The 24,213-nt window shown below is 37.1% G+C and overlaps 2 protein-coding genes across 3 annotated transcripts; both read right to left on the reverse strand.

The window, feature by feature from the left end:
• Positions 1-5,010: 5,010 nt before the first annotated feature.
• On the reverse strand, positions 5,011-13,546 carry daxx (death-domain associated protein). Of its 2 annotated transcripts, none has more exons than XM_044138356.1 (11): positions 13,438-13,546; positions 12,317-12,567; positions 11,439-11,882; positions 11,203-11,334; positions 10,380-10,496; positions 10,040-10,271; positions 9,128-9,276; positions 8,765-8,915; positions 8,178-8,694; positions 7,898-8,033; positions 5,011-5,731 (listed from the first exon to the last, which is right to left on the reverse strand). In XM_044138356.1, exons 2-11 carry the CDS (start codon positions 12,548-12,550, stop codon positions 5,672-5,674), a joined length of 2,172 nt encoding a protein of 723 aa, XP_043994291.1. In that variant the 5' UTR covers positions 12,551-12,567; positions 13,438-13,546; the 3' UTR covers positions 5,011-5,671. The 2 variants fall into 2 exon arrangements, with proteins under 2 accessions (XP_043994291.1, XP_043994293.1); XM_044138358.1 differs by having other exon boundaries at positions 13,199-13,527.
• A 699-nt stretch (positions 13,547-14,245) lies between these two features.
• LOC122843611 (tapasin-like) lies at positions 14,246-20,868 on the reverse strand. The gene is given in 9 exon segments (XM_044138472.1): positions 14,246-14,811; positions 14,916-14,944; positions 15,066-15,167; positions 16,656-16,951; positions 16,953-16,974; positions 17,620-17,979; positions 18,441-18,689; positions 19,384-19,575; positions 20,538-20,868. Coding segments are annotated over 9 exon segments (1,323 nt in total). The 5' UTR covers positions 20,599-20,868; the 3' UTR covers positions 14,246-14,799.
• Between the last annotated feature and the right edge of the window lie 3,345 nt (positions 20,869-24,213).

The raw sequence follows: 24,213 nt of genomic DNA on the forward strand, positions 1-24,213 counted from the left end.
GAATTGAAAAGTGACCTCAGCAGAACAATGAATAAACTGTTAGCTTCAAATATTCCAAGATGTTCTGAAAGTTTATTTTTCTCTGGGTTTGTTGAGGGAAACCAGAACGCTGCTGGTTTCTGTGGGAAAACGTTCCAGATGGCTGTGATTCCTCTGCAGCTTCGTATCCTGACCTGTTGCTGTGCTCAGATAAAAACATGCGAGACTAATTAGAAATAGAAACATTTATATTATGTTCATGTTTTTATTATCAGTCATGAAGCAGCAGGATTTTCCCCCTGCAGCCTCACTGCTCTCTGCAACAGATTAAACTGATACTCATAATTCATCCACATTCATCTCAGTCAGGCATTTTTATGGATTATTCTAAGATATTTTCCACACTGGTTTGTGAATTTGTGAAGCTTAAATTCAGAAGATAAAATTGGAACAAAAAATCAAGACTAACATTAATATAAATTGCTGCAACTTTGACCGTTAGGGGGCGACAAAGCAACAGTTTTAACTTCTTACTTCATTCTTTCAGCTTTAGCACCTTGAAAATAATAATATTAATATTATTTCTATACATATTTAAATATATGTACTATAAGCAGTTCATAGTTCAGTTTTATTCTGGTGTTGTCTGTTTTTAACAAATGAAGTGATTCATTAAAATCATCTGGATGTTCAGGAATGTTCAGTAAAGGAAAAAAAGAACTGGTCATTTAGAAGCATAATTTATTATTATTATTATTATTATTATTATTATTATTATTATTATTATTATTATTATTATTATTATTATTATTACATCATGTTCCATAGTTTTTCTCAACATGTTCTAGTCCAGAAGTTTTTGACATCCCAGTTGATTTTCAGGTCCTTTTTTAGTTCTGATTTGTTTACACTGTATGTGAGCATATCAGTTCTTTTAAAATATAATATATATTCATTACAAGTATATCGAAAACTTAAGATGAATACATTTTGAGGTTTTTTTACACACATAAATCAGCTTGTTTAAAAATAAATGTAATAAATTAGAAGGATTTCAATTACAAAGCAGCCAACAGTATTTATATTTTACAGGCTGTTTGTTTTGATATTTGGTCTAATTAGAGAAAATCTAAGTAGATTCTTGTATCTTGTTTCAAGTCGATATTATAGATATTCATAATATAAACTAGATTTTATACATTATTTTGTGTCTTATTGCTCTGGTTTTGGACATAATGACTGAATATTTGTTGATGTAAGTGCATTTTGATGGAAAAAGCTGTGATTTGTTTCATTTTGAGTTGAAGTGAATACTGATTCTTTCATGAAGAGATAATCTATTTAAACTTTAAAAGGTCATTAAACTCAAATTAAACTCAAAGAAAATAAACGTTTAAACTCTTAGGGAAGGTTTCAAAGTAAGATATTGTCTTTATCTTATAAATTTGAGACACAAAGATAAAAGCAAATCTGTTGTTGTTTTTTTTTTTGTTTTTTAACACGTATTGAAACTAATCTGATTAAAATGTGAGCTCATCGTTTCCCTGGCTCCGTTTTGGTAAGTTTATCCTCTCTGTGTTGCATATTTAATGAAACTGTGTTAGAGTATAAGAATATGTTTGGTGACATCAGACATTATTATAGTTATTCTGAGTTTTTTGTATCTTTCTATTATAAAATCTGTTTTAAATTGTCTTTATCTCATTAATTAATCACCGTTCGTTTTATTGATACATTTAATAAGACACGATTCAGTGCATACCTTAAGGACTGTCATATTTTAATAATTAGCATGCTAACACGTCAACAGGAATGAATCTTTTCAACAGATTTATTTTATACTTGTAGAACCATATATTGTCCACCAGAGGGCGCTGTTTAGTTATATTCAGACCGATTCACTCAGTCGGAGGAAGCCGCTACATATGAAGACAGAAACACTCTAATATATTATTACATATCACACACATATTAACTCTAATCGCATATTTAAAAAGCAGTTTTTCCTCTTTGTTTTTAATATTTTTCTTTACAGAAGTCTGCCCCTTGTGGCCGTCGCTGGTACTATTACTACCTGGAAATAGAAATGTGAAGATCAACTTTTCAAAATGTGATTTTTTTCTTTTTATTTACACTAAACAGAAACCTATTTCATGTGTGGATGAACTATTATTTTTATTTTATAAATAACCTCTGAAACACTTCTGAAGCCTTTGAAGATGCTGTAAGTTTGTGTTTTACCTTCTGTGAAGGTTCAGTTTGGTTTTCACGTTTTGGTCGGAGTGTTGGTGAGATCTGCTGTGGTTCCTCTGTGGTGTTCATCAGAGAGGAAGCTGAATGTCTGAAATGTTTCTCATGAGTGCAGTGAACCCGTCATGTTGCACCAACACTGTTAACATTTGCACAAAGAGATTAATGTGAGTCACGATGCAAGCACAACATAATTTGTATATTTGGGTAAGAAGTGGAGGAAATTTACTTTGTGTTTGATAAAAATGTCTGCTGCAAAGTCAGATGAAAGTAAAAACTGATATATCTGCAACATATGGAGTATTCTAAATGCAGTAACAAAAAATATGTATTTAAAATCATAAAGATAAGAAAACACCCTGAACCAAAGATAATTTGATAAGTTTAATGTTAAAGAAGTCTGAGAATATTTGTGCAGCTTGTTGTCTCTAAGATGTTCTCTTGCAGACAGAGCGCTCACTTCATAAAGCTAAAATCTGCCACTTGAAATCATAATAAATCATTTTATGTTTTTGTAAATTAAATCCTCCTTTTGACCAGCTGATTGTTGTACAAAAATCACAGAGTGAAACTAAACATGTAAAATATTCCAGTGCATCAATATTAACCTCTTCCATGTACTGATATTATGGACTAATAAATTATTTAAAATATATACATATCTTTGGTCTGGATTGATTTAATCGTTTTTTTGGTAAAATCTGCTTTCTACCAGAAAATCCTACAGGAAAGTTTCTAAAAATCATGAAGCCCAGTTTGGTTACGGTGCTAAATAATCATCCAAAGTTCGTCTCTAAACGGCTCAAAATATCCAAAATGTAGGTTTTGGACTCTGAGTCTAGACTAATTGAGTTTTGTTATAATATTAAACCTGTTGCTTTTGCTTGAAAACTCATAAAATATCACTGAATTAAAGCAAATCTTTAAAGCAGAGCTGGTAAATTTTCTTCAGACATATTTTGAATTAATATGAGTTATAACAATTTCTTGTTTTGCATAAAGTATTTTTTCAATTTTAATAAAAAACTCATTGCCAGAAATCACAAATGATTGACAGCAGCTGTTGCTGCAGCTGCCACCACTTTTCATAAAGTCCCAGGTTGTTTTGGAAATGAAAAATCATTACAACTATTTTTAACTCAGATTATGTAGTCTGATATAATCTTTAGTTTTAAGAGTAGAAACATTGAAATGGAATAAAAAAGGGGGAAAAGTGCAGAAATCCATCACGGGTGAAAACTTTTTCACATTTCCATCTATTTAAGATCCTCTATCAATATAATTTACCAATCAATTTGTGAATTTTCTTCAAACAACTCCATTGATTAATAAAATATACCACACATTATTTAAGAATGAAAGACGCAGAAAGTGTTTTATAGCAATTTTTATTATTTACCTTCATATCAAAGTAAAAAAAGGAAAATATTTCACAGTGAATGAAAGAAAATTTCTCTGGACAGAAGAGAGTCTGTAGCAGAAACACAACGATTCACATCCTCACACTCTGAAAAGAGCTTTTACCCCCAGAGAGAGAAATTCACCTGCAAGGTAAAATCTAATCAATAACGGTTTTATCCTGGGATAAAAAACCTGCAGACATTCAAACCCACCAGCAGACGCACAACAGCAGATCCAAAAATGACATTTTACTCATCGGGTTCTGAAAATGCAAAGTGCAAAAAAACTCTTTCAAAAATATTCCAGGGATAAAAAAACCCACACAAACCAGAAAGTTCAGTTCTTTCAGCAGGACAGAATAAAAACACTGAATTAGAAACAATAAAGCGACTTTTGATGAGAGGGGAAAATTGTTTAACGTTTAGTAAAAATAACAACTACTGATCAATATTTTTATTGAAATCTGAGATCTTTAAGTTTTAATAATGATTTAAGCTTCATTTAGGTAAATAAACCATCATTTATCTTAAATTAATTAACTCTAAAATGTTATTTCTGCTGCTTTCCTTCAACTAATGAATGTTTTCAAACAGTTTCTCTGTTTTTACTGGACAAACAAATTCTGCAATTTTTCTTAACGAGGTTTTAATTTTAGCCCCCCAAAAAAGAAACTGAACATCTGGAGATTTAATATCTAATTTCTGATTTGCATAGAGTTAAAAGATCATGTGGGATTAACAGGAAATTGTAAATTGTTACTTTCCATCTGTTAACCAGATTTCAAGGAATATTTTATGCAAAGCATCCAGGAATAATCATAGAATAATTTTTTACATGTTGGCTGCAGGAGAAGAAAGTACCGCGGGGTGTTCGGGTCATTGCGGACAGAAACAAAACTGTACATTTCCCACAAAAAATTAGAAATGAGCTTGAAAGGTTGAATATTTCCACACACACACAAAAAAAAGATTAATCTGAGATTAATCTCAGAAATGTTCAAGTTTACTTCTAGAAGTTTCTGTGTTTCAAAAGTCAAACATTGGCTAGAAAATTTCAGGAATTCTGAGATGAATCTCAGAAATGTTCTAGGAAAATGACATGGGAAAATTTTCCTAAATAATTTCCCAGGTCTAAAATTTGGACTTTTGAAACTCCAGAAGTCCATTTCCAAGTTTTTTCTAGAAATTAGAGATTCATCTCAAGATTCCAGATTTCTTTTCTGGAAGATTTTCCACTTTCCCTTCCACTCAGAAGTATTCTTGTTTTTCCTAGAGAATGTCTGAGATTCATCTCAAACCTTCTGAATAAATTCCTATTTCTATCTACTGTGACTCTAACAGGCCGTCGCAGGCAAGACATAAAAACAAGCTGGAAAAAAAATCAATTTGAGAATATCCCTTTATGTTAGTAAATATAATTTTTATGAAACAATCAGACAAAGTGAAATCTACAGCAACTTAAAAATGGAAAGGAAATATCTGATGAAAAACAAAAGGGAAATTTGACTGTTTCAGTATTTTATGGCGAGTTTTCAGGTAAAATCTGCTTTTAGGGGCCGATAGGAAAAGGAAACATGAGGCCGTTACGTATTTCTGCTGCTGCGTCAAACTTCTGACCAATCACCTCGCAGTTCGTCGCCTCCAGCAGCACAAACAGGAAATCGGAAATATATCAGAAACCCTGTTTATAGAAACCCAAACCCGCCTGCTGTCTGCCGAGATAACGTAGAAAATGTAAACAGACGAGCTGCTCCCTGAACTGAGCTCCTTCTAGGAGGAAAACTCAACATGGCCGACCGTTCAGCTCATCATCATCCTCCTCTTCATCACCCTCAGACACCAGTTCCCACCTGCAGAAACTGAAACTAAAATGTCTTCTTCACCAAAGCATCATCTGGAGGTCTGCAGTGAAAACCCATCAGAGAGCGCCCCCTGCTGGCAGAAAACAGAAACTGCGCCCTGATCATCTTGTTCCAGTTCTCCAGGGTCAGAGGTCATCCTATTTTCAGGAAGGCCGTTGGAAAATCGACGTGTTCCTGTTTTCAGTCCGAGTCCGACAGGACAATGATCTCGTCTGGGTCGCACTGAGTCGCAACGTTAACCTGAAAACAGACAGATGAAAAAAAGATTAATAATAAACAGATTCAAAAGCTCACAAGATGAAAACATGCAAAGTTTCTAAATATAAAATCTGGAATTATTTCCATCTGTTAGACTTTCTGTTGAACACCAGCAGCAGCCATTCTTCTGCTGAAACACGTTCAGTTTCCAGAGGAAAGAAAAACCAGATTTGTTCCTTCGTTGTTTCTCTGATTTCATTTAAAATCTTTCACTGAAGTTTCTTCACTGAAACGACTTGATGCAGTGAAGTTAATTAATCCAGAGTCAATCTGGATTAATCTGCAACTTATTTCATTAAACTAATCCACTGGAAATTGACTGGATTTGTTTTATTGAGCATTTTTACATCCAGACTGAGAGAACTAGAGATTAATTCTTTAAATTGTGACTGTTTTTAATAACTATTTAATTCTATAACTAGTTGTAATTGTTATTTTACCTTTGCTGTCTCTTGAAAAAGAGGTTTTTAATCTCATGGGATTTTCCTGGTTAAATAGAAGGTAAAATAAAATAAAAATAAAAATAATAAGCTGGATGTTACAGACTCAAAAAAGGTCATTTACTGAAAAAACATGTCAGAGCAGAAATTAAACCAAAACTGTACCCAAAAATACAAAATAGTTTAAATAGATTTAGAAAAAATAATGTGATTTCATGAATCAATTATAAAATAATAACCAGTTGCTGCCCTGCTGAGTGTTACTGTTAGAGCTGTGAGGTGTTCACTGACCTAGAAAAAAAACACGTTTTTCCAGCCGTTTGATCCCAGACTGCATGTTTACAAACCGATTGCTTGATTCTTCTCTAATTTTGTCTCGTTTTGGTCACTTTAAATTGTAAAAACTGAAACACTAAAGAATGAATCTATAAAATCAAAGCTGCAAAAAACATTTCTATGAAAGTTTATTTTAAATAAAAGCAGGAATCTATAAACCTTGTAGTAAAATACAATCTTCGGCTGCTTTCCACTGAAAATGTCTGCTGGTTTCTCTCATAACAGCAACAAGAACATTTGAGAATGGGAGCAAATTTATCTGAATTGAGTCAAACGAAGAATTGGAGCAGAAATGGAGAAAAACAAACAGATCTAAAGCTGTAAAAATAATTTTATAAAGTATGATTTGATTGAATGTTTTAATCTGAGAAACTCCAGTGAAACAGGAAAACGAGCAGCTCTGTCTGATCCCTGATAGAGGAAACTATCAGCCGTAATCTGGAGGTAAACGGTAATTTGGCAGCTATTGCCTCCTTCAGTGACTCTGCAGAATCAGCAGCTGTTTATCAGCAGCAACACAAACACAGTCTGGGTCGATAAGATGATTCTGGGAGGTTCTGGACTCTTTTATCAACAGAACCAAACATGAAGGCTGTGAAGATGGCAGACAGACTGAGTCTTGGACAGTTTTCACATCTACAGTTCCTCTAGTGGTTCTGCTTCTTTTCACACAGACAAAACTCCAAGTGAACCAGAACCGGTCTAGTCTGTGTACTGGTCCAGAAGAACCAGATTAAATATAAACACACATGCTGCAATCTAAGCTAATAAAACACTGAGAATGTAATCCTGTTACTATTTCAGGTCCTGAAGGTTTTTTTTAAAGCATGTAGCTTTAAGGAAACGCTGTGCAGCCTTTGCTTACTCTACCCATAATGCAACTCGGCTACAGGAAGGTGTTTGACTCGAGCTGGAAGGAAAAACCTGCCAGCTGAGTGGAATTGAGGTCCGATCACGTTCAAACGTAAACAAACACTCTGGAGTTCGACTGGTACCACAAGGAGACGACCTCCTCCAAACGGTCCAGACCAGAGCTGGACGATCGGCTGAAAAACGTATCACCATTTATATCAGTCGATATCAATAATTACTGATCAGCTTTTTGTTTTCAATACTGTGAAACTGACTTTTCCAGGTCAGTCCAGTTTTCAGATCTTGTTTCTCTGATTTCAGCTCAAATCAATATATGATTAATAAAATTATTTTGATTATTATCAAAATTTCTCATTATTAAAAGTAATAAATAAAATTGATCTCCCGACTCAGTGAGTAAATTAATCTTGATTTCTACATTGACCAGGCTGTATGTGATGTTTTGAGTCTTTGTTTCTTTATTTTCTGAGTTGTTTTATTCGATCGTCTTTTTCTGCACCTTGTTCTTCTTGGGCGGCGGCGTCGACTGAACGCTGACGGTCGGGTTCTTAGTGGGCGTGTCGAGAACAGACGATTCCTCCTTCTGTGGAGAACCACAGCAAATAACGCCCATGTCCAGAGGGATGTCTGTGTCACTGAGGAGGAGGAGGGATGAAGAACAAAACACAGAATCAGTAGTGAATAAAACAAAGTGTTGCTGAAGTTAAAAAACATTTTCCTGACAGATTAATCTCAATGTTTCCTAAGATTTAAATACTTCTGGTCCATCTTCATCCTACCTGTCATGACTCGTCTTCTGTTTTGTGCTTCTGGAGTTTGATGACATCATTTCCTCCCTCTTCCTCTTCTTGCTCCTCGTGGTTCTCGGGTCGGGAACCGGAGTCGTGCCGTTGGTTGTCTGCATGTCGCTTTGTTCTGCTGTGACGGTTTTTTGTTCCGGCGAAGGATTCCCATTGGTTACTGCTGCTGCAGGGGATGATGGGAGATCTGTGGGCTCATCCGTTACAGGAACGGCCGACACCTGATTGGACGAGTCCTCGGACCGCTGCGGAGCCGCTGGGCTCCCATTGGACGACGGCGGCTGTTCGTCGATCTGCATGGACTCTGATTGGCTGGGGCTGTCTCTAGGCGACCGGACATCAGACATCGGGGAGATCTGAGTTTCATCGGACGTCGGATCGTCTTCATCCTTTGTGCTTCCTGTCTCCTCCAACGTTTGATCCTCCTTGTTGTCAGCGTCGTCGCCGGCTTCGTCTGCCTCGTTATCGTTGTCTTCCTCATTATCATCATCGTCGTCTGCAGAGAGAAGTGTTTTAAAGTGATTGAAGGGAATCTCACTAAATCATTAGAATTGAACGACTCTGACCTGCGTCCTGCTGCTGAGTGCTGGCCTCGATCTCCTCCTCTATGTCCGGGTCTGACGATTCATCCTCATCCTCATCATCTTCCTCATCTTCCTCATCCTGAGCAGCTCCGTTTGTCTGCTTGGTCTTTGATTTCTCTCCTACTTTTTGATTCTGGAAATGGAGTAGATTCAGTTATCTGCTGGATTTAAATTTAATTTTGTTTTTGAACTAGCTCATATTTTGTATCTAATCTGTATCAGACAAAAACACACATGATGCTTGATTTTAGAATTATTATTTTGTCATAAATCCAAACTTCATGACGTTTGTTCCATTGAAAAAGTTCCAAACTAATCTGGAAATGTTCATGTTTCCTCCTTCACCTCCTTGTCCGTCCTGAGTTTCTCCTTATCCACCATGTCCTGTTCCACAGCGTATTTATCGATGACTTCCTCCAGACGGGACAAAGCAACGACCCTGTTGGAGCGCAGCTTCTTCAACAGAGACGGGTCCATCAGAGCTGGGTCCGTCGCTACGGAAGGAAAGAGAGGACAGAAACAGAGGATGAAAGGAAAAGGGCATGCATAAAAACCAGCAACAATAATACAAATGATTTTCAAACACTTTCATTTGAGGTAGTGATCATTTTTAATATTGCACTCAGAGACACTGGATTTAATTTACTGTGCAATCAGTTCAAGAGCATCATGACATTAAAAAGTGTCAGCATGACTTTTACTGCTGTCACTCTGCTCCCTTGTTGCAACATAAGTCTGAGATAGAATCATTTAGGTTGATCAATTCAGATAAAGATTCAATTTCCTCTGCAGAAATTACTTTTTACTAAATGTTTATAAATAGAATGAGAAGGAAATCATCTGAAAAATGATGGATTCATTCAAACTGTTCAATCAGAGAAAAACTTTTTCTTTTATTGGGATTTTATTATTTCCCTGTGCAGATAATTTTCCAAATGATTTAGATGCATCTCGACATTCACTGAACTTTTGCTGTAAGGGTTAACAATTATATCAGATCCTTTATCAGGGGTATAAATACTCCTAGTGATTCCTCACAGACAAATAGTTTACTCTGACAACGCACTAATAACACAATCCTAATTCAAACAGTTACTGTTGCTAATAAAGGCATTTCTGGCCAAAACTACGACTCATTTCTTCATGGAATCGTAATTTAAACTCAGTTTCTCTCCGTTGTGCTGATATGAATAAAGTTCACCCAACGTTGCTTCTTCTTCTGCTCTATCAGACATAAGGATTAACTCCGGGTCTCACCAGGCTTGTAGGTGTCTGTGAGGCGCGAGCCGAAGTTGTAAACCAGGTCCAGGTGGCGCCGCTCCTGCACGCGTTTTCCCGTTTCCGTGAACGCCTCCCGGGCGACCTCTTCCCGCTGCTCCGCGCTCAAACAAAGGTTGTGGCGCTTGTTTGCTCGCACCACCTGATGCAGGATGTCTGAGTAATTTGGAGGGTTGTTGTGGGTCCCTGGGCTGTTGATGAAGCGTTCAATCTGTGCAGCACAAACTGGACCGTTACTAACTGAACTGGGATTATAATCCAGGTTATCAGTGATGGTTTGTAGGATTTCTACTGGATGAAATGATTTAAATCAGCTCACTCTCTTGTTGATTTCTGGGTAGCGGGTTCCGGAGTATCTGATCCTCTGTTCAATCACTCGGCCTGTTAGTGAGCTGCAGCCTTTCAGTTCGCACAACTTTTCATAAATCTTCATCATCTACAGAAGAGAAAATAGGTATTTAGTTTATTTAAAACATCAGTTTAAGGTTTAGACTGCAGGCAAAGGGAAACCAAACCCACTGTTTAGGCCCAGATGAAACCAACATCCCACTTGTCACGGCATTCTGACCGGACCAATTATAAACTTTTCAGACCCCAAAGAAAAATCCTGTTTCTGCCACTTCTGATTATTTTTATGTCATTGATGGGAAACAAACTTCTGCACCAGAAGAAGCCAGACATTCTAGATGTAAACAATGGCTGAAAATTATGATTACGAACTTATAAAAGATGTTTGTTTTACTAACAATCAGAACACTGTTGGTTCTTCTGACTGTACATTCAATCAGTTTCCCTGTAGAAGTTACAGTTGATGCTCCACAAAAAGCTGCTGCTATTAGTTGTGCTTTATGTTTATCAGATTCTTTCATCTTGTTATGATCTTGTGACGATACTTTTGGCTCCCATTGCTCAACAACTTTCAAATCAATCCATAAACAGCTCCGTACATTATTGCTTCCATAAACAATGTGCTAGTGTGTGATGTAAACAATTTCTTCTGCTCATGCTGGTCACTTTGAATGTAAATCGTTCACACATAAGTCAGATTGTGGTCGGATTTAATTAGCAATATGACCGACCATAAAAAAAATCTGATTTTAGCAAAACAAAATCTGAGTGAATCTGTTAAAATGTCTGCAGACCTTCCGTTTGAGTTTGTGCTCCTGGATGTAGGTGGAGTCCTCCGTCTCCATGTCGTCTAAGCTGAGCTCCGCCTGCTGCAGCCGGTAGATCTCATCATTGTAGAGCTTCAACAGGTTCTCCAGGTACGCAATCTGAAATTCAGACACACACAAAAACAATCCATTTCGTTTTTGTTGTTTTTATTCACTTTCTGAAATAAAAAGGTACTTCATGCAGCCATGCTGACAGATCTGACCTGTTTCCTTAGCGCTCTCCTGGCTTTCCTGTCAGATTCTGGATTTTCTTCTCTGGTTTCCCCTGGATCTCCTGAGGTGGTAGGCTGCTCCTCTTCCTCTGACTGAACACCATCTTCCTCCTCCCCTGTCCTGCCTTTCCTCTTATCTTTGCTTTTGAGTGATGCGGAGGTAGACTGATGACTTCCTGATTCAGAAGCAGAGGGCTCCACCTTGCTGAGGGTCTGCCTCTTCTTCACGGCGTGCTGCTTCAGCACGGTGCACAGTTCGTTAATGTAGACGAATGTTTTGCCGACGTTGCCCTGAGCTCGAGTCAGACATTGACCCAGAGTGTTCCTGAACTCCACGGAGCAGAGGTAGTCCGGACAGGCCTTGCTGTGTTTAGTTTGGAGGAAGGTCAGGACCTCTGGGCACTTCTCAGTGACAGGAATGCAGTGCTGCACAAACTGGAGCAAACAGGAAGGAAAGAACATGAGAACTTTAATTAAACAGATTTTTTTTTCACCTAAAGTTGAATTCTGTTTATCACAAAACATCATCCTTGCAGTAACAGCTTTAAAAACAATGAAACTTTTTACACACATATTTGTGGATTAACATATTACATAGTGATGTTTTATTAAAGAGTTGACTGGAAAAACAAACAGCTTGAAGACTTTTCCTCTAAGCTGCTGGCCCACCGGAACCTCTAATTAAAAACTTAATCTCATAATATAAAACACTTTCCTCTGATGAATTCTGTTAATCTTTCTTAATATTTACAAGCACTGTTCAGTGGTAGCTGTGCTACTTTCCTCATGCACCTCCATTATGACAAAAAGGCTTTTACTTAAACCTCCATGGTGAATAAAAACTAAAGTATTTCTAATATTTTTCTCACCTCGTCAAACAGCTTCTGGTTCTGGACCTGCAGAGCTTTTGTATTCTTCTTCGCTGAGGTAAAAGGTGACTGTGTGATGTGGGTCTGTACCAGATGCTGATTTTTAGGTGGTGACACATTTTTGACCCGAAGCTCAGATGATGAAGGTCGAGGTCGCTGCTCTATGTCAGTATCATCATCGTCATCGTCGAGGACTATGATCTTATCGGCCATCGAGGCGGGAGCCACCGCCATCTAAGTACTGAATGGTTCTGCATCCAGGAAATGAAAGAGTCAGAAAATTATCAATACAACAGTAAATGGAAGATGCCAAGTAAGCATCATATTATTGAATTCAATAACAGGCTGAAAATAGGAAGAAAATATGAAGAAACCTGCACCCTGATTGGTGCATCTCCTAAAATATTTATTCTATCAAATCAGCAGCAAAAAGAATTTCTACAAAAATATACACCTTATTAAATAACTACAGGAAGTTAAAAAGAGTAAACATAATAGATTGATGTAAAACAAGATGCAACTTGTGTGAATTACAGTTAAGTACTCAATTTCAACAGTGTTCAAACTCGTTATGCTGCAGAACAATTTTCTTTGCTTTTACAGAGACATCAAAAGTTAATTTGGTTATGGAAATTTAAAATGGTTTATAAGCTGTTTACTCTGGGAGCTAAAACTAATTAAACATTTCTGTCAGAACGACAGTGAGGTCAATAATACTAACACCAGAGACAGTTATATTAAACAGTTCGATACAGCTGAAGAACAATAAGAAACAGAAACTTTACTAAAAAGTGAAACTGGTAGAAGACTTCAAGAAAACCATTAACTAGATAAAATGTGCCGCTGATGAAGCTCGTTTAGGACATATTATAATGGACTCACTTGCTATTTGGGAGCTCTTGGAGATGACAATAAACGCAGAAAACGCTTTTCAGCACAGAATAAAAAAGCTCCTAGTTAGCTCATATTAGCATTAGCAGCTAGTTAGCATTTTAACATATTCTGACAGAGAGCCGTTACTAAACTACAAAAATCGTGTTGATATTTGTGTATTGTTGAGTTAACTAATAAAATACATAGACAATATAATATTTAAATCCCATCAGAACTGCTACACTTACACACACTGCATGTAAACTTGGCTATGTTGTCAAGTCGAGACCCGCTAAACTACGGCAAACATCCAAGGCTCTGATTGGTAGATAGATCAAACACAATGAGTAAAGTGGCCCGTTATTGGACGGATGGGTAGAAGGGGCTGTTATTCTGAGTTCTATTTGCGGTTTCATTTCGTTGTTAACATGCTTTACTGACACCTGCTGGAGAATGCATGGAACAGCACACTAGCTGGTAAATGTAAATATAGCCTACTATAATTCGGCTAAATAAAGTTTAAATTCAGAAAAAAAAAAAAAAATATCCAATGTACTTTTTAGCGTTGCATATAAGCTCAAAATACGTTTTAAAAAATTCACATTATTCTTGTGTGAATTCTATATTAGAGAGAATGGCAGATAATTTTACTTTTTTGTTTTTGATGTTTCATATCATCTTAAAGTATTTTTCTGTCTGATTAGAAGTCAAATGAGTCACTTAAGCTTTTCACTTTAACACGCAAAGACCTGTAGCGTTTGAGATAGAAGTTTTAGATTTTTATTTTCTCTGAACATTGCTGTCTTAACTGTTTCCCATTTTACTACTTTTTCTATGTAGAATGGACTTGTAATATACCTCTATACCTCATACTAACATGTTATTCACAGAAGTATTTCATTTTATTTGTGAAAATGTTGTCTTTGTTTAAAACACGATTGTCATTGTGTCTAAAATGAAACGTTACAAATTCACAACAGCAGCATCGCTATACACTTTATGCTGCATTTAATCTTTAAAGGCTCAAACATGAAAGACTGGAAATTAGATAAGTGGTTGTTTCAAAAGACTTTTATTTCAGAGAAAAAGCAGAATTCAATAACAGCAAAAGTTTCCCTGAATTAAAATGATGGACTCTGTTTGTATTCTTCACATTTCTTCAATCAGATCATGATGCTGCACTCAGCTGGTCAGAGCGTCAGTAAGAACCAACAAATTCAACATCATGTTATAAACTAAAGATAACCTTCAACTGGTGACTTTATTCACCAAATGAAGCTAAAAGCATCAATCTAAAATACATTTTCCTTTGCGGCCAATTTCCAGTGTTTGTAACAAACTCAAAAAATAAAGGAGAATTTTTGTCAAATATATACAAACAAATGTTCAACCATGAAGAGGTTATTTTCCCCCAAACAGGAAATTCACACCACAAAACGTTAGAAATATACAAGCATTAAATTCTGCACAGATGTGCCACCAGGCTGTAGGTTGTGAAAAACTTAAAGAGTAATCTGCATGAAGACGTGGAGCTGCTGCTAAAATCCCATCGAATGTATGAAACGTTTCACCAGTTCAACAAATTTCTAATCAGTCGACTTCTGTCATCTTTACTTTGTTTTCTGTAAGGAGAAGAAAAACTTGGTCACACCATGTAGCATCAAACAGCTGCTCAGGCATGTGGAAAAATATACATTTTATAAAAACATGTTTTAAATGTTATTACCTTGTCTTCTCCATCAGCTTTATTTGACCCTAACAGCAGAAAATGAAAACATTAACATCAAAGGATTCTGAACATTTGAATTAGTTGCAAAGGAAAAAGTTATAAAATTCCTTTTTATTTCGTTCAAGTAGCAGAAAACCGTTTTTCTACCTGATCCAGTGAAACTCCAGGAGACAAACTTGATGAGTCCGTAGAGAACCAGCGCCACACCGACCATCGCCATGGAGTCCTCGATGGAGGGGCTGCTGAACCCTGAGAAGAAGGAAAAACACAAAATATATTTAAATCCAAACTGATTTTCTATCTCTGCTGTGACAGGAAGAGGAGCTGCTCATGCTTCTGTATTGATGTTACTTTTATGTATTTATGGGTATTGTTTTTTTGTAAGTAATGTTCTAATTGTTGTATTGCAACCTCGTTCATGTTTCCTGGATAAGTTTCTGCTTTGGGAGACTAATAAATTATCTTATCATGTTAATTAAGTTTTTGAACAGTTTAATTTATCTTTAATTGTCTAAATGTTAATAATTAGTGGTAATGTTTTATAAATTGTTTTCTGTTCTGAAAACCAAACATCAGACTTCACACCTACAGTATGAAGCCAAACAGAGAAACTGTGTGAACCAGGAGATCTTCAGCTTGTAGAATCAACTTTAGCCACATTAACTCTGAAGAGTTTGATTCTGTCGGATTCTAAAGGGATTTTTAGACTTTTTTCTTTAAAATTTGTTTTTAGTTCATTGATATTTTCACCCATATTTCTGAACAGCTCTCTTCAGGTCCAAACACAACATTCCAATAAAACTGAGGTCTGGACTTTGACTAGACACCTTGGTTCTTTTCATTGTCAGCTGTTCTTTTGCAGATTTGTTCCTGTTTGTTGGATCATTGTCCATCTGATGGCTCAGTTTGGCCCAATCTCCAGCTTCACCAGTCCTCTGGCTGAACAATAAGCACTAATCATTACCCCTCCACCACCGTGCTTCACTGTTGTTTGTGAAATATTAGTGCTGATATTCTCTGTTCTTTGGTCAAGATTCTCCATGTTGGTTTCATCTGTCTGAAGGACATTGATGTAAAAATGTTTTGGTTCAACCAGATGCAAATTGTTTTTAAAGAGGAACTTTCCCCTCCATACTTGTTCAGCCTTTTTCTAATTGTTTTGTAATTACATTTAAAACTGAACATTGTAACTCTAGTTGATTGAGTGTTACAACTAGAATTCACAGGAATATCTACTTCATTTAGGAATATATTTATTTTTAATGGTCTTATTAACTTTCCCTGATTGATGAACAGACAGTTGCTTCTCTGATACAGAGGTAATAACGCTGCAGTGACCAGTCAATCAAGTACATTTGATATTTTTCTTGTCTCAGCTTCAAACTGAAGTGTTAATAAAGAGCAGAAGAATATTTTTATCTGATCAAAAAGTTCAGCACACTCTGAATCCTACCAAATATGTTTGGTCTAGTTTCTAGTGGAAATATTTTAGCACAGTAGAAATGAGACAAACTAACTTACATGGGAAAATGTGTTGCTATAAATGAAATAATCTGCCAATGAAGCTCCTAAATTTGACCAAAATTAAGAAATTATTGTCATAAAACAAGCTCATATATCTGGCTGAAAAGTTCCTTGTAATTTAGTTTTGCATAATTTCCAATGTGCTTAGATATTTGCACTAGAAGTTGGATAAAAATACTTGGTAAGATGTTTTATTTGAATGTAGGTTTTCACCGATAACGTTGAGGGTCACGCTGGCCCGTCGAGTTCCTCCTGCATGAACCGCCACACAGGTGACCTCTCCTCCTCGGCCCAGGTCCAGTTTGGACGTGTCCAGCTCCAGCCGGCTGCTCTGGCTGTAGGTGCCATCCCAGGCCTGCCGGTGTCCCGACATCCTGCCTGATCCCAGAGATCTGGACTTCCCGTCGGCTCCTTTAAACTCCCAGCTCATCTCCAGAGGGAGCGGAGCGAAACCCGACGCTTCACACTGGAGGTTCAGGGTCTGACCCGGAACAGCGAGGGGCAGCGGGAAGGATGGAGAGAGACGGAGGCTCTGGTGGAGAGGAGAGGAAGGAGGGATTTTTATTTAAATGTTTTAAGAATATTTCCACTAGTGCTGTTAATTAATTCAAACATGTAATCACATCATAATCTAGCGCTGTGATTAATCATAACCAATCACTTTGCTTAACTTTGAAAGCTTAAAATGTAAATATGCAACATTTCAAAAAATGTTTAAGAGAATCTCACATTGTCTCAAACTAAACGTCTCAGTTTTCCAGGTTTCCATATTCAGGAACGTTTAAATGAAGTCATTTTGTTTTGAAAATGTTTGACTGCTGAAACTCTGAAAATGTAAAGTTTCTGAGTTTTTGGCAAAAATTTACTCCATCTATTTAATTTTTTTATCTAAAGTGGCTGTAATACGCTGCGGCATGTTTGTGACTCTGGATTGTTGAACGCAGTATAAGACGATGTGACTCATTGATTTTAACTAGGTGACCCTCTGAGGGCCCTTTTAGGGACGATTAAAGCTCTAAAAGGGCATTAATGTGTTAATGCAGATTAATATGATTAATCTGCATTAATTGTATTAATGCAGATTAATATGTAACATTAACACATTAAACTGTTCAGATTAATCTCATGCGTTAACAGGATTAGTTTCTGTCCAGATGTTTCCAGGTGTTTCCCTCACCTACGATCTCCAGCTCCATCGCCACCTGAGCCAGCAGGTACGGCAGGTAAATGGTGCAGATGTACGTCCCAGAGTGTCGGACCTTAGCCTCCTCCAGAACCAGGGAGGCGTTTCCTCTCTCATGCAGAGCCTCAAAGTCCAGAAAGGCTCCGGTCTCATGAGTGTCAGCCAGGCGGTCCAACTTCCCGTCGTAAGCCAGAACCAGCCGGCCGTCCCCTCTGGTCTGGTACCGCCACTCCACCGCAAAGCCCAACGTGGACACAGGAGTGGACGGGTCGACCCAGAAGTTGCAGTCCAGAGTGACCGGTTCCCCGAGTCTGGACTTGGCTGACATGGTTCTGCTGGTGATGCTCAGGATTACTGAGGAAACAAGAAGCTCAAATGAATCAGACAGAAATAAGGGTTTTAACATTAATACTTGCATAGTGATAGCGGGGGGCGTGGCCATAACATGGGGGCGTGGCCACAAGCTACCCGATTGGCCATCCTGCCTGGCCACGCCCACCAGAGCTGCCAATCAGTTTGTTTGTGTAACACTGTTACTCAATGTCAGTCGATGACAAGAATGCTCATTTTGTTTTTTTCTCTTTTTTTTATAACTGACAATAATAATTTCTTTTTGCTGATTGTTTTCAAGCTTAATTTCAATAAGTTTTGTTTGGGTAAATAAATAGTTTTGTCATTGAAGTTTTTACCCACTGCTGATCATAATCTAAAACTGCAGGGCATTTAGATGACATCACAATTTTACTGTAGCCCCCTTCTACAGTTTGTTCCCCCTAAAAACAAAAATCTGGACTGGTGATGAGGACACTGGTTACCGTCGTGTTCTTTAGTTCCTGTTGGAGCTCTGGAGATGGTGGAGACGCCGAGCTGCTGGTCCAGGCCCTGGAAGGACGCCGAGAACCAGTCGGCCTGCAGGTAGACGGGGCTGAGGGCCGACTCTGTCAGGGAGGCGACCCATTTGAGGCTGGACGGCCCCGGCAGGAACGGGTTGATCTCACACTGAGGCTTCTGGATGGAGCCTCTGGGGGGGTTGAGAGAGACGTGGCAGAGGTTGGCAGAAGGGTCTGAGAGCGGAGGAGAAAAAGAGTCATGGTTAACAAAAAGCAGCTGGAAATCTGCTCAGAACATTCTGGTTTGATCTCAGTGTGAAGAGATTCTTATTGTGTTTATAAATAAACCCTGAATATTTCATTAGGATCCTTTTCATTAGGATTGATAAGTGTAGCACATAGTACAACATAATGGCAAAATGAAAGAAAATTGGAATGAAATTTGAAATCAGAACCTCAGAAACGTTTTTCTTTGCAAAACAACTCCATGATATAATCATTTGGATTTAGATCTGGACTTTGACTAGGCTATTCTAACACATTGATACGCTTCAATCTAAACCATTTACTGTCTCTCTGGTTTCCTGCTAGAAGGTAAACCTAAAACCTTCAACTCAAGTCTTTTCCAGTAATTAGCAGGTTTTCTTCTTGGATTTAGTAGTACATACTTCTGATTTTTACAGAAATATGGAGATTAAATATTAAATTATTTTGCAGACAGTAATACTCAGGTTGGTGTGTAACCATTTAATGACTCTCAGGAATAATTATAATCATGGAGAATAACAGCACAACTCACATCTCTCATATTCACCGTTTTCTAAGGTTTAAACCATTTTGTAATTTCAGAACATTTGTTATTTATGCACAAGACAATCAGGAAAACGATGGAACCAAACAGATATTGTGGGATTCATGTTGAACTGACCTGTTACAACATAAACTCTGCTGGGGTCGATGCCAGATGCATGGCTCTGGCTTCCTGCTGCTTCACTCTGCTTGTCGGTCCTGATGTGAAGCAGAGATTTCTCCTGCGTTGTGGCTCCTGTCAGTCCTCCTCCTCTGCCTGGTTTCTCCTGAACGAACCAGCACTCCATCACTGGACAGGTGCAGCTGCAGCCTTCACACAACAAATTTAACAATCACTAAAGACACAGTAAATATAAGCATGGTCAAAAGGACCAAAGAGTATGTTTTTGTAGCTTTTTCATTTTAGCAAACCTGTTGCAGCTTTAAAAATACATATATCTCTTAAAACAATGTCTTTAATGTGCAAATCTTTGCTTACATCTTACTAGTTAGTTGATAAATACATAAATACAAAAACTGTTTTTATAAAAATCTTTGGTAAAGTAAAATTGCTTTTAAATTTAGGAGGAAACATTGTCTAACTTGGTTAATTGAAAAACTAGTCAGTAGATGAACTGTAGATTAATAGCTGTTAGAGGAAGTCTGAAAGGCTGTAATGAAAGATATTGTCAGCTATAAATTTATCCCCAGCAGTAAAAACTGACCTTCAAAAAGAAAAGTAGAAGTGCGATTCTCTCCAGGCCAAAATTTATTCCTTTCGGTTTTCACATCTTCCAAATCCAACTAGGTTGTCCGATTTTTTTGTTCAAAATCAAAATATTTAATTAAATAATTTCTAATGACTTTTGCTTTGGGTGAACAGATAAGGGATATTTTTAGCAGTAATAGACGGTGAAGGTTGCTCTCCAGACTCTATTTATAAATACTTAATTTTACAAATTAGTTACATTTAGAGCAAAAAGAGAACTCCAGAGTAATTCATTTGAAGTTTATTCAAATTTTGGGAGTGTTGAGCCAAATTCGGCAAACATATGAATCTCTATTAAACATTAAGGCGCTGGTCATTTTATTAAACTTTCCCGTTTGGGCTGCACTCCAATCTACTTACGCTGTTCTGCATTGCTTAGAATAAAGTGAAGTCAGTCGAAGCTCGGTTTTGAATGAAAATGTGCTTGTTTATTATGTCCAGCTAGTGCATCCACAGATATATTTTCATGTTTCCTGAAATATACTAGGACAGTAAATCAGCAGAAATTACATTGTTTAGCTTACCTTGGATAAAGCCGATGAAGGCGATAATAGACAGTTTATAAATTGTAGAAAAGTCCGTCATGATTGCCCTCTATTTCTTTGCACTCCAGTCTCTTTCTTTACAACCAACACATGGAGTAAAATAGATTAAATGGCTGGTTTTCCCCCAGAAAACCCAGCGCTAGCATTTTTACTTTCACTTTGCTGACAACGTCAGCTAGCTTGGGACAAATAAACACTCACATTATATTATACTATTACAAATAATTACTTAAAATTACATTTAAATACGACTCATAAAAACCAAACGGAAACTAAATCAAGAAAAATACATAGACATAACCCCCATTTTTAAGTTGACCCTTGCAATAATTTCAGATGGACATAACGCAGTTCTTAACGTCGCCTCCAGAGGGCGACTTTACCCCAGAAATAAGTTTGGGACGAATTCCGCTTGGGTCGCGTCCGGTACTTTTCCCTATAATCATATTCTACTGCTTGTGCTAATTGAGAGGCTAAAAGCTGATCGTTTTCAAGTTTATTTTGCTCTAACTATATATAACTAATATTTACAAGACTTGACACTTTATTTAGAAATGAGATATTGAAATCATGTGTGCGGAGAGGGAACAAGGGATTTGGAGTGGAATCCGGCCTGAGCGAACTGAGGTTAAATAAGGACAAGAGAAACAGAAACATCAAAAAATCCTTAAATATTGTCTAACTTTTTAATACAGTCATTTCTACATGTTGTTCTTTTTGCTGTAGAATGTTTTTGTTTATTTTCATACTCTCTTGTTGACGGTTCTTTCTCCATCTCCTGCCTTAAACAGCTCATACAGGCTTTCCGCAATCTCACTTTCAAGAGTCCTATAAAATGCAAAGCTGCGCATTTAATCCATACAATGAACATAAAAATGAGAAGAAAGTTTTTATGCACAGTAATTTAGATTGTAAAAAATGTAAGCAGGCTGGTGCTTTAGTTATCGGTTTCCATTAAAACTGGAGGTTTTAGGATATTTTTCTCTGCTTTGTTTCTGTTAATCCTGTGGAAATGTGGTTTAACAAGGCAGACAACAAACTTCTCTGTCCTGACAAAGGTTAATCAGATAGTTACCAAGGTGACCAATACTTCCTCTTTTTCCTGCCAATATTTGCATGAATCATTTTGGCTTTATAGTAAAACGAAACCTAGACTAGAGGATGTTCCCAGGTAGCCCTGATGGTGGCGCTCTAACACAACCAGTAACAATGATCAGTTGATGAGCCATGTATGTTTTTATAACCTGCCATGTAGGATCTGCTAGTGATGTCAGGTCAGTTGTTCTGCTGCATACCAGAGAAACTGCGCCAATGTTTACAAAGAAGAAAGGTTTTAGTTTTGTTTCATTAGAATTGAAGCAGTTTCATTGTGACTCATTGATCTGATTAATTCAGCTTCGGTTTTTATATAAAACATAAAGCCTTAAAGTTTTATTTTCAAGAGTGTTTATCTTTGGATGTCCTGTGAACTATATATTTTTTCATTACACTGCACATCCTGTTTGTCTTTTACAAGTACAGAAATGTCACAACTTCTGTAAGCCATTTTAAAACAGCGAGGCACAAAATGGCATCATGGCTGTGGCACTTTGATCACCTGTTACATCATATTTCCTCATGTGACTCACACTATGTTAATCTGTGTTTAGAGGCAAACAGTTCTGACAAACCTAAGAACAGCTTTGACAAACTTCATAATAAAGCGTTAAAACTTCATCTTTAACTCTGTTTTTTAAATGTCCATATATCTGATTACATTTTTATTTGCTGAAAAAATATTCCCGCAAAAATATGTCTTTATAGTAAACATTTACATTCTTTGTTTTGAAAACAAAACTATATACTGACAGTAATTTAATAAATCTCTAATTTTGGCAGTTTGTTATCTGAGCAGCTCAGAACAAATGAAATCCTGAATGTATCTTTATGAACTAACGGTGTTAGAACCAGATAGACTGAATTAAATAAGACTTTAATAAAAATATTAGCATCTCTTTTACTAGCACACATCATTACATTTAAATTTAAACCTTTATTGGGTCACAGTGGGAGCTGCTTGGGATTCTCTGCCATCTTTGTTCAGGTCTTATTTTGATGTTAGGTAGAGAGTAAGTAGTGTGTAAGTTTGCTTTAGATGAGTTTTAGTTATTGTTATCTTAGAACTTGTGCCAGATAACCACATTGTTATTTAGGGGTTTATAACCAGTGATGTCAGTAACGCGTTAATTTGTAACGCGTTACTGACGTCGGACCACTTTTTTCAGTAACGAGTAATATAACGCGTTGCTATTTCAAATCGAGTCGTCAGACTACAGTTACTTATCAAAATCATTTTTGCGTTACTATCTTCTTTAGTTATTTAATCGTATTTCCTCTACTCGTCTTGTCGAGTGACCGACGTCTCTATGAGACAGAAATGTAAACAATGGAGGGAGATGCGCATTTTGTTGGTGGAAAAACTGGAACTATTTTGAGTTTCTGTCGCCAAGTCCGATTATTATAAACGGCTTTGGGCTTCATTTTTTTTTTAAAGTCGTTTGCAAATTTAACGAGTTGCTGGTTGCGCCTTTTTGGGCTCGTTTTTGAACGTGAAGTTGCTCATTTGGGTTTGGAAATAAGCAGACTCATAATAAATCCCAGAATTTGTCCGTCATTAAGGGAGTCTTACTCAGTCTCTCCTTGTCCATCATTTCCGGATGATCCGTCCCGCTGTGTCTTTGTTAATGCCAAGTTAATGTGTTACCTCTGAATGACGTCGAGCTTCGCGTTGCGCTCCAGAAAACTGCAAACATCGAGACTAATATGAACAGCGCAATAAACGTGAAAACAGCCACGAATGAACGTGTCCGTAGTTGGCAATGATTATAATGGTAATTTAACGCTATTCTAATTATTAATATTAAGATAAGTGTCACAAATCTGTGCAGCCATCTGAGCTGTGGAGCTGCAGGAGGAGCTCTGTGCGCTGCTACATCAAACTCAGGGCCGTAACGCAGAACCTTGAGGCTGGGGGGCTTTAAAATCCTTCTTAGTTTTCCAGACAACAGTGGACCACACAAATTACTCAGGTTTTTTATTTTTTGTACTGTTTTTTCTACAATCTCCTCTTCAGTTCAACCTTATCAGTGGAGACACATTGTTGATGTTACCATTTTAAAATAGCTTACAATTAAGAATTGGCAAAGATCAATGTGATTTTCACAGGAGGCGGAGCGTTGTTGTTAGCAGCTGCTGAAAGTAACTAAAAAGTTACTTTTAGTGTAACTTAGTTACTTTCCAAATCAAGTAGTCAGTAATATAACTAAGTTACTTTTTCAAGGAGTAATCAGTAGTCCGATTAAAGTTACTTTTTCAAAGTAACTATGCCAACACTGTTTATAACACAGTTTAGCATGTTAACTGTGAATGATGTTGAAGCTTCTGCTTGTTGTTGAACTCATTTCCTCCAATCAAATAATTTCAGGAAGTCTCCCTTTCGATTAGACAGATTTTAGAGTATTCTTTGCAAATGGATGCATCCCATTCGCAAAGTAACCCAACGTGGTTTCAGTAACTACTTTGGGTTACTGAAACCATTGGCTCAGATGAAAGCAGAAGTCCAGACACAGTTCTCCAGTATTCTTCGGAGGAAGAAGAATAAAGTAGATCAAAATTG

This window comes from Gambusia affinis, linkage group LG14 (assembly GCF_019740435.1).
Source record: "Gambusia affinis linkage group LG14, SWU_Gaff_1.0, whole genome shotgun sequence".
Classification (NCBI taxonomy): Eukaryota; Metazoa; Chordata; class Actinopteri; order Cyprinodontiformes; family Poeciliidae; genus Gambusia; species Gambusia affinis.

Excerpts from the sequence above, each read along its gene's own strand:
- daxx (XM_044138356.1), bottom strand. The coding sequence starts at position 12,550 with ATGGCGGTGGCTCCCGCCTCGATGGCCGATAAGATCATAGTCCTCGAC. Across the intron at positions 10,497-11,202 it reads AGCACAAACTCAAACGGAAG|ATGATGAAGATTTATGAAAA; the intron begins GTCTGCAGACAT and ends TCTCTTCTGTAG. Across the intron at positions 10,272-10,379 it reads ACCCAGAAATCAACAAGAGA|ATTGAACGCTTCATCAACAG; the intron begins GTGAGCTGATTT and ends TGTGCTGCACAG.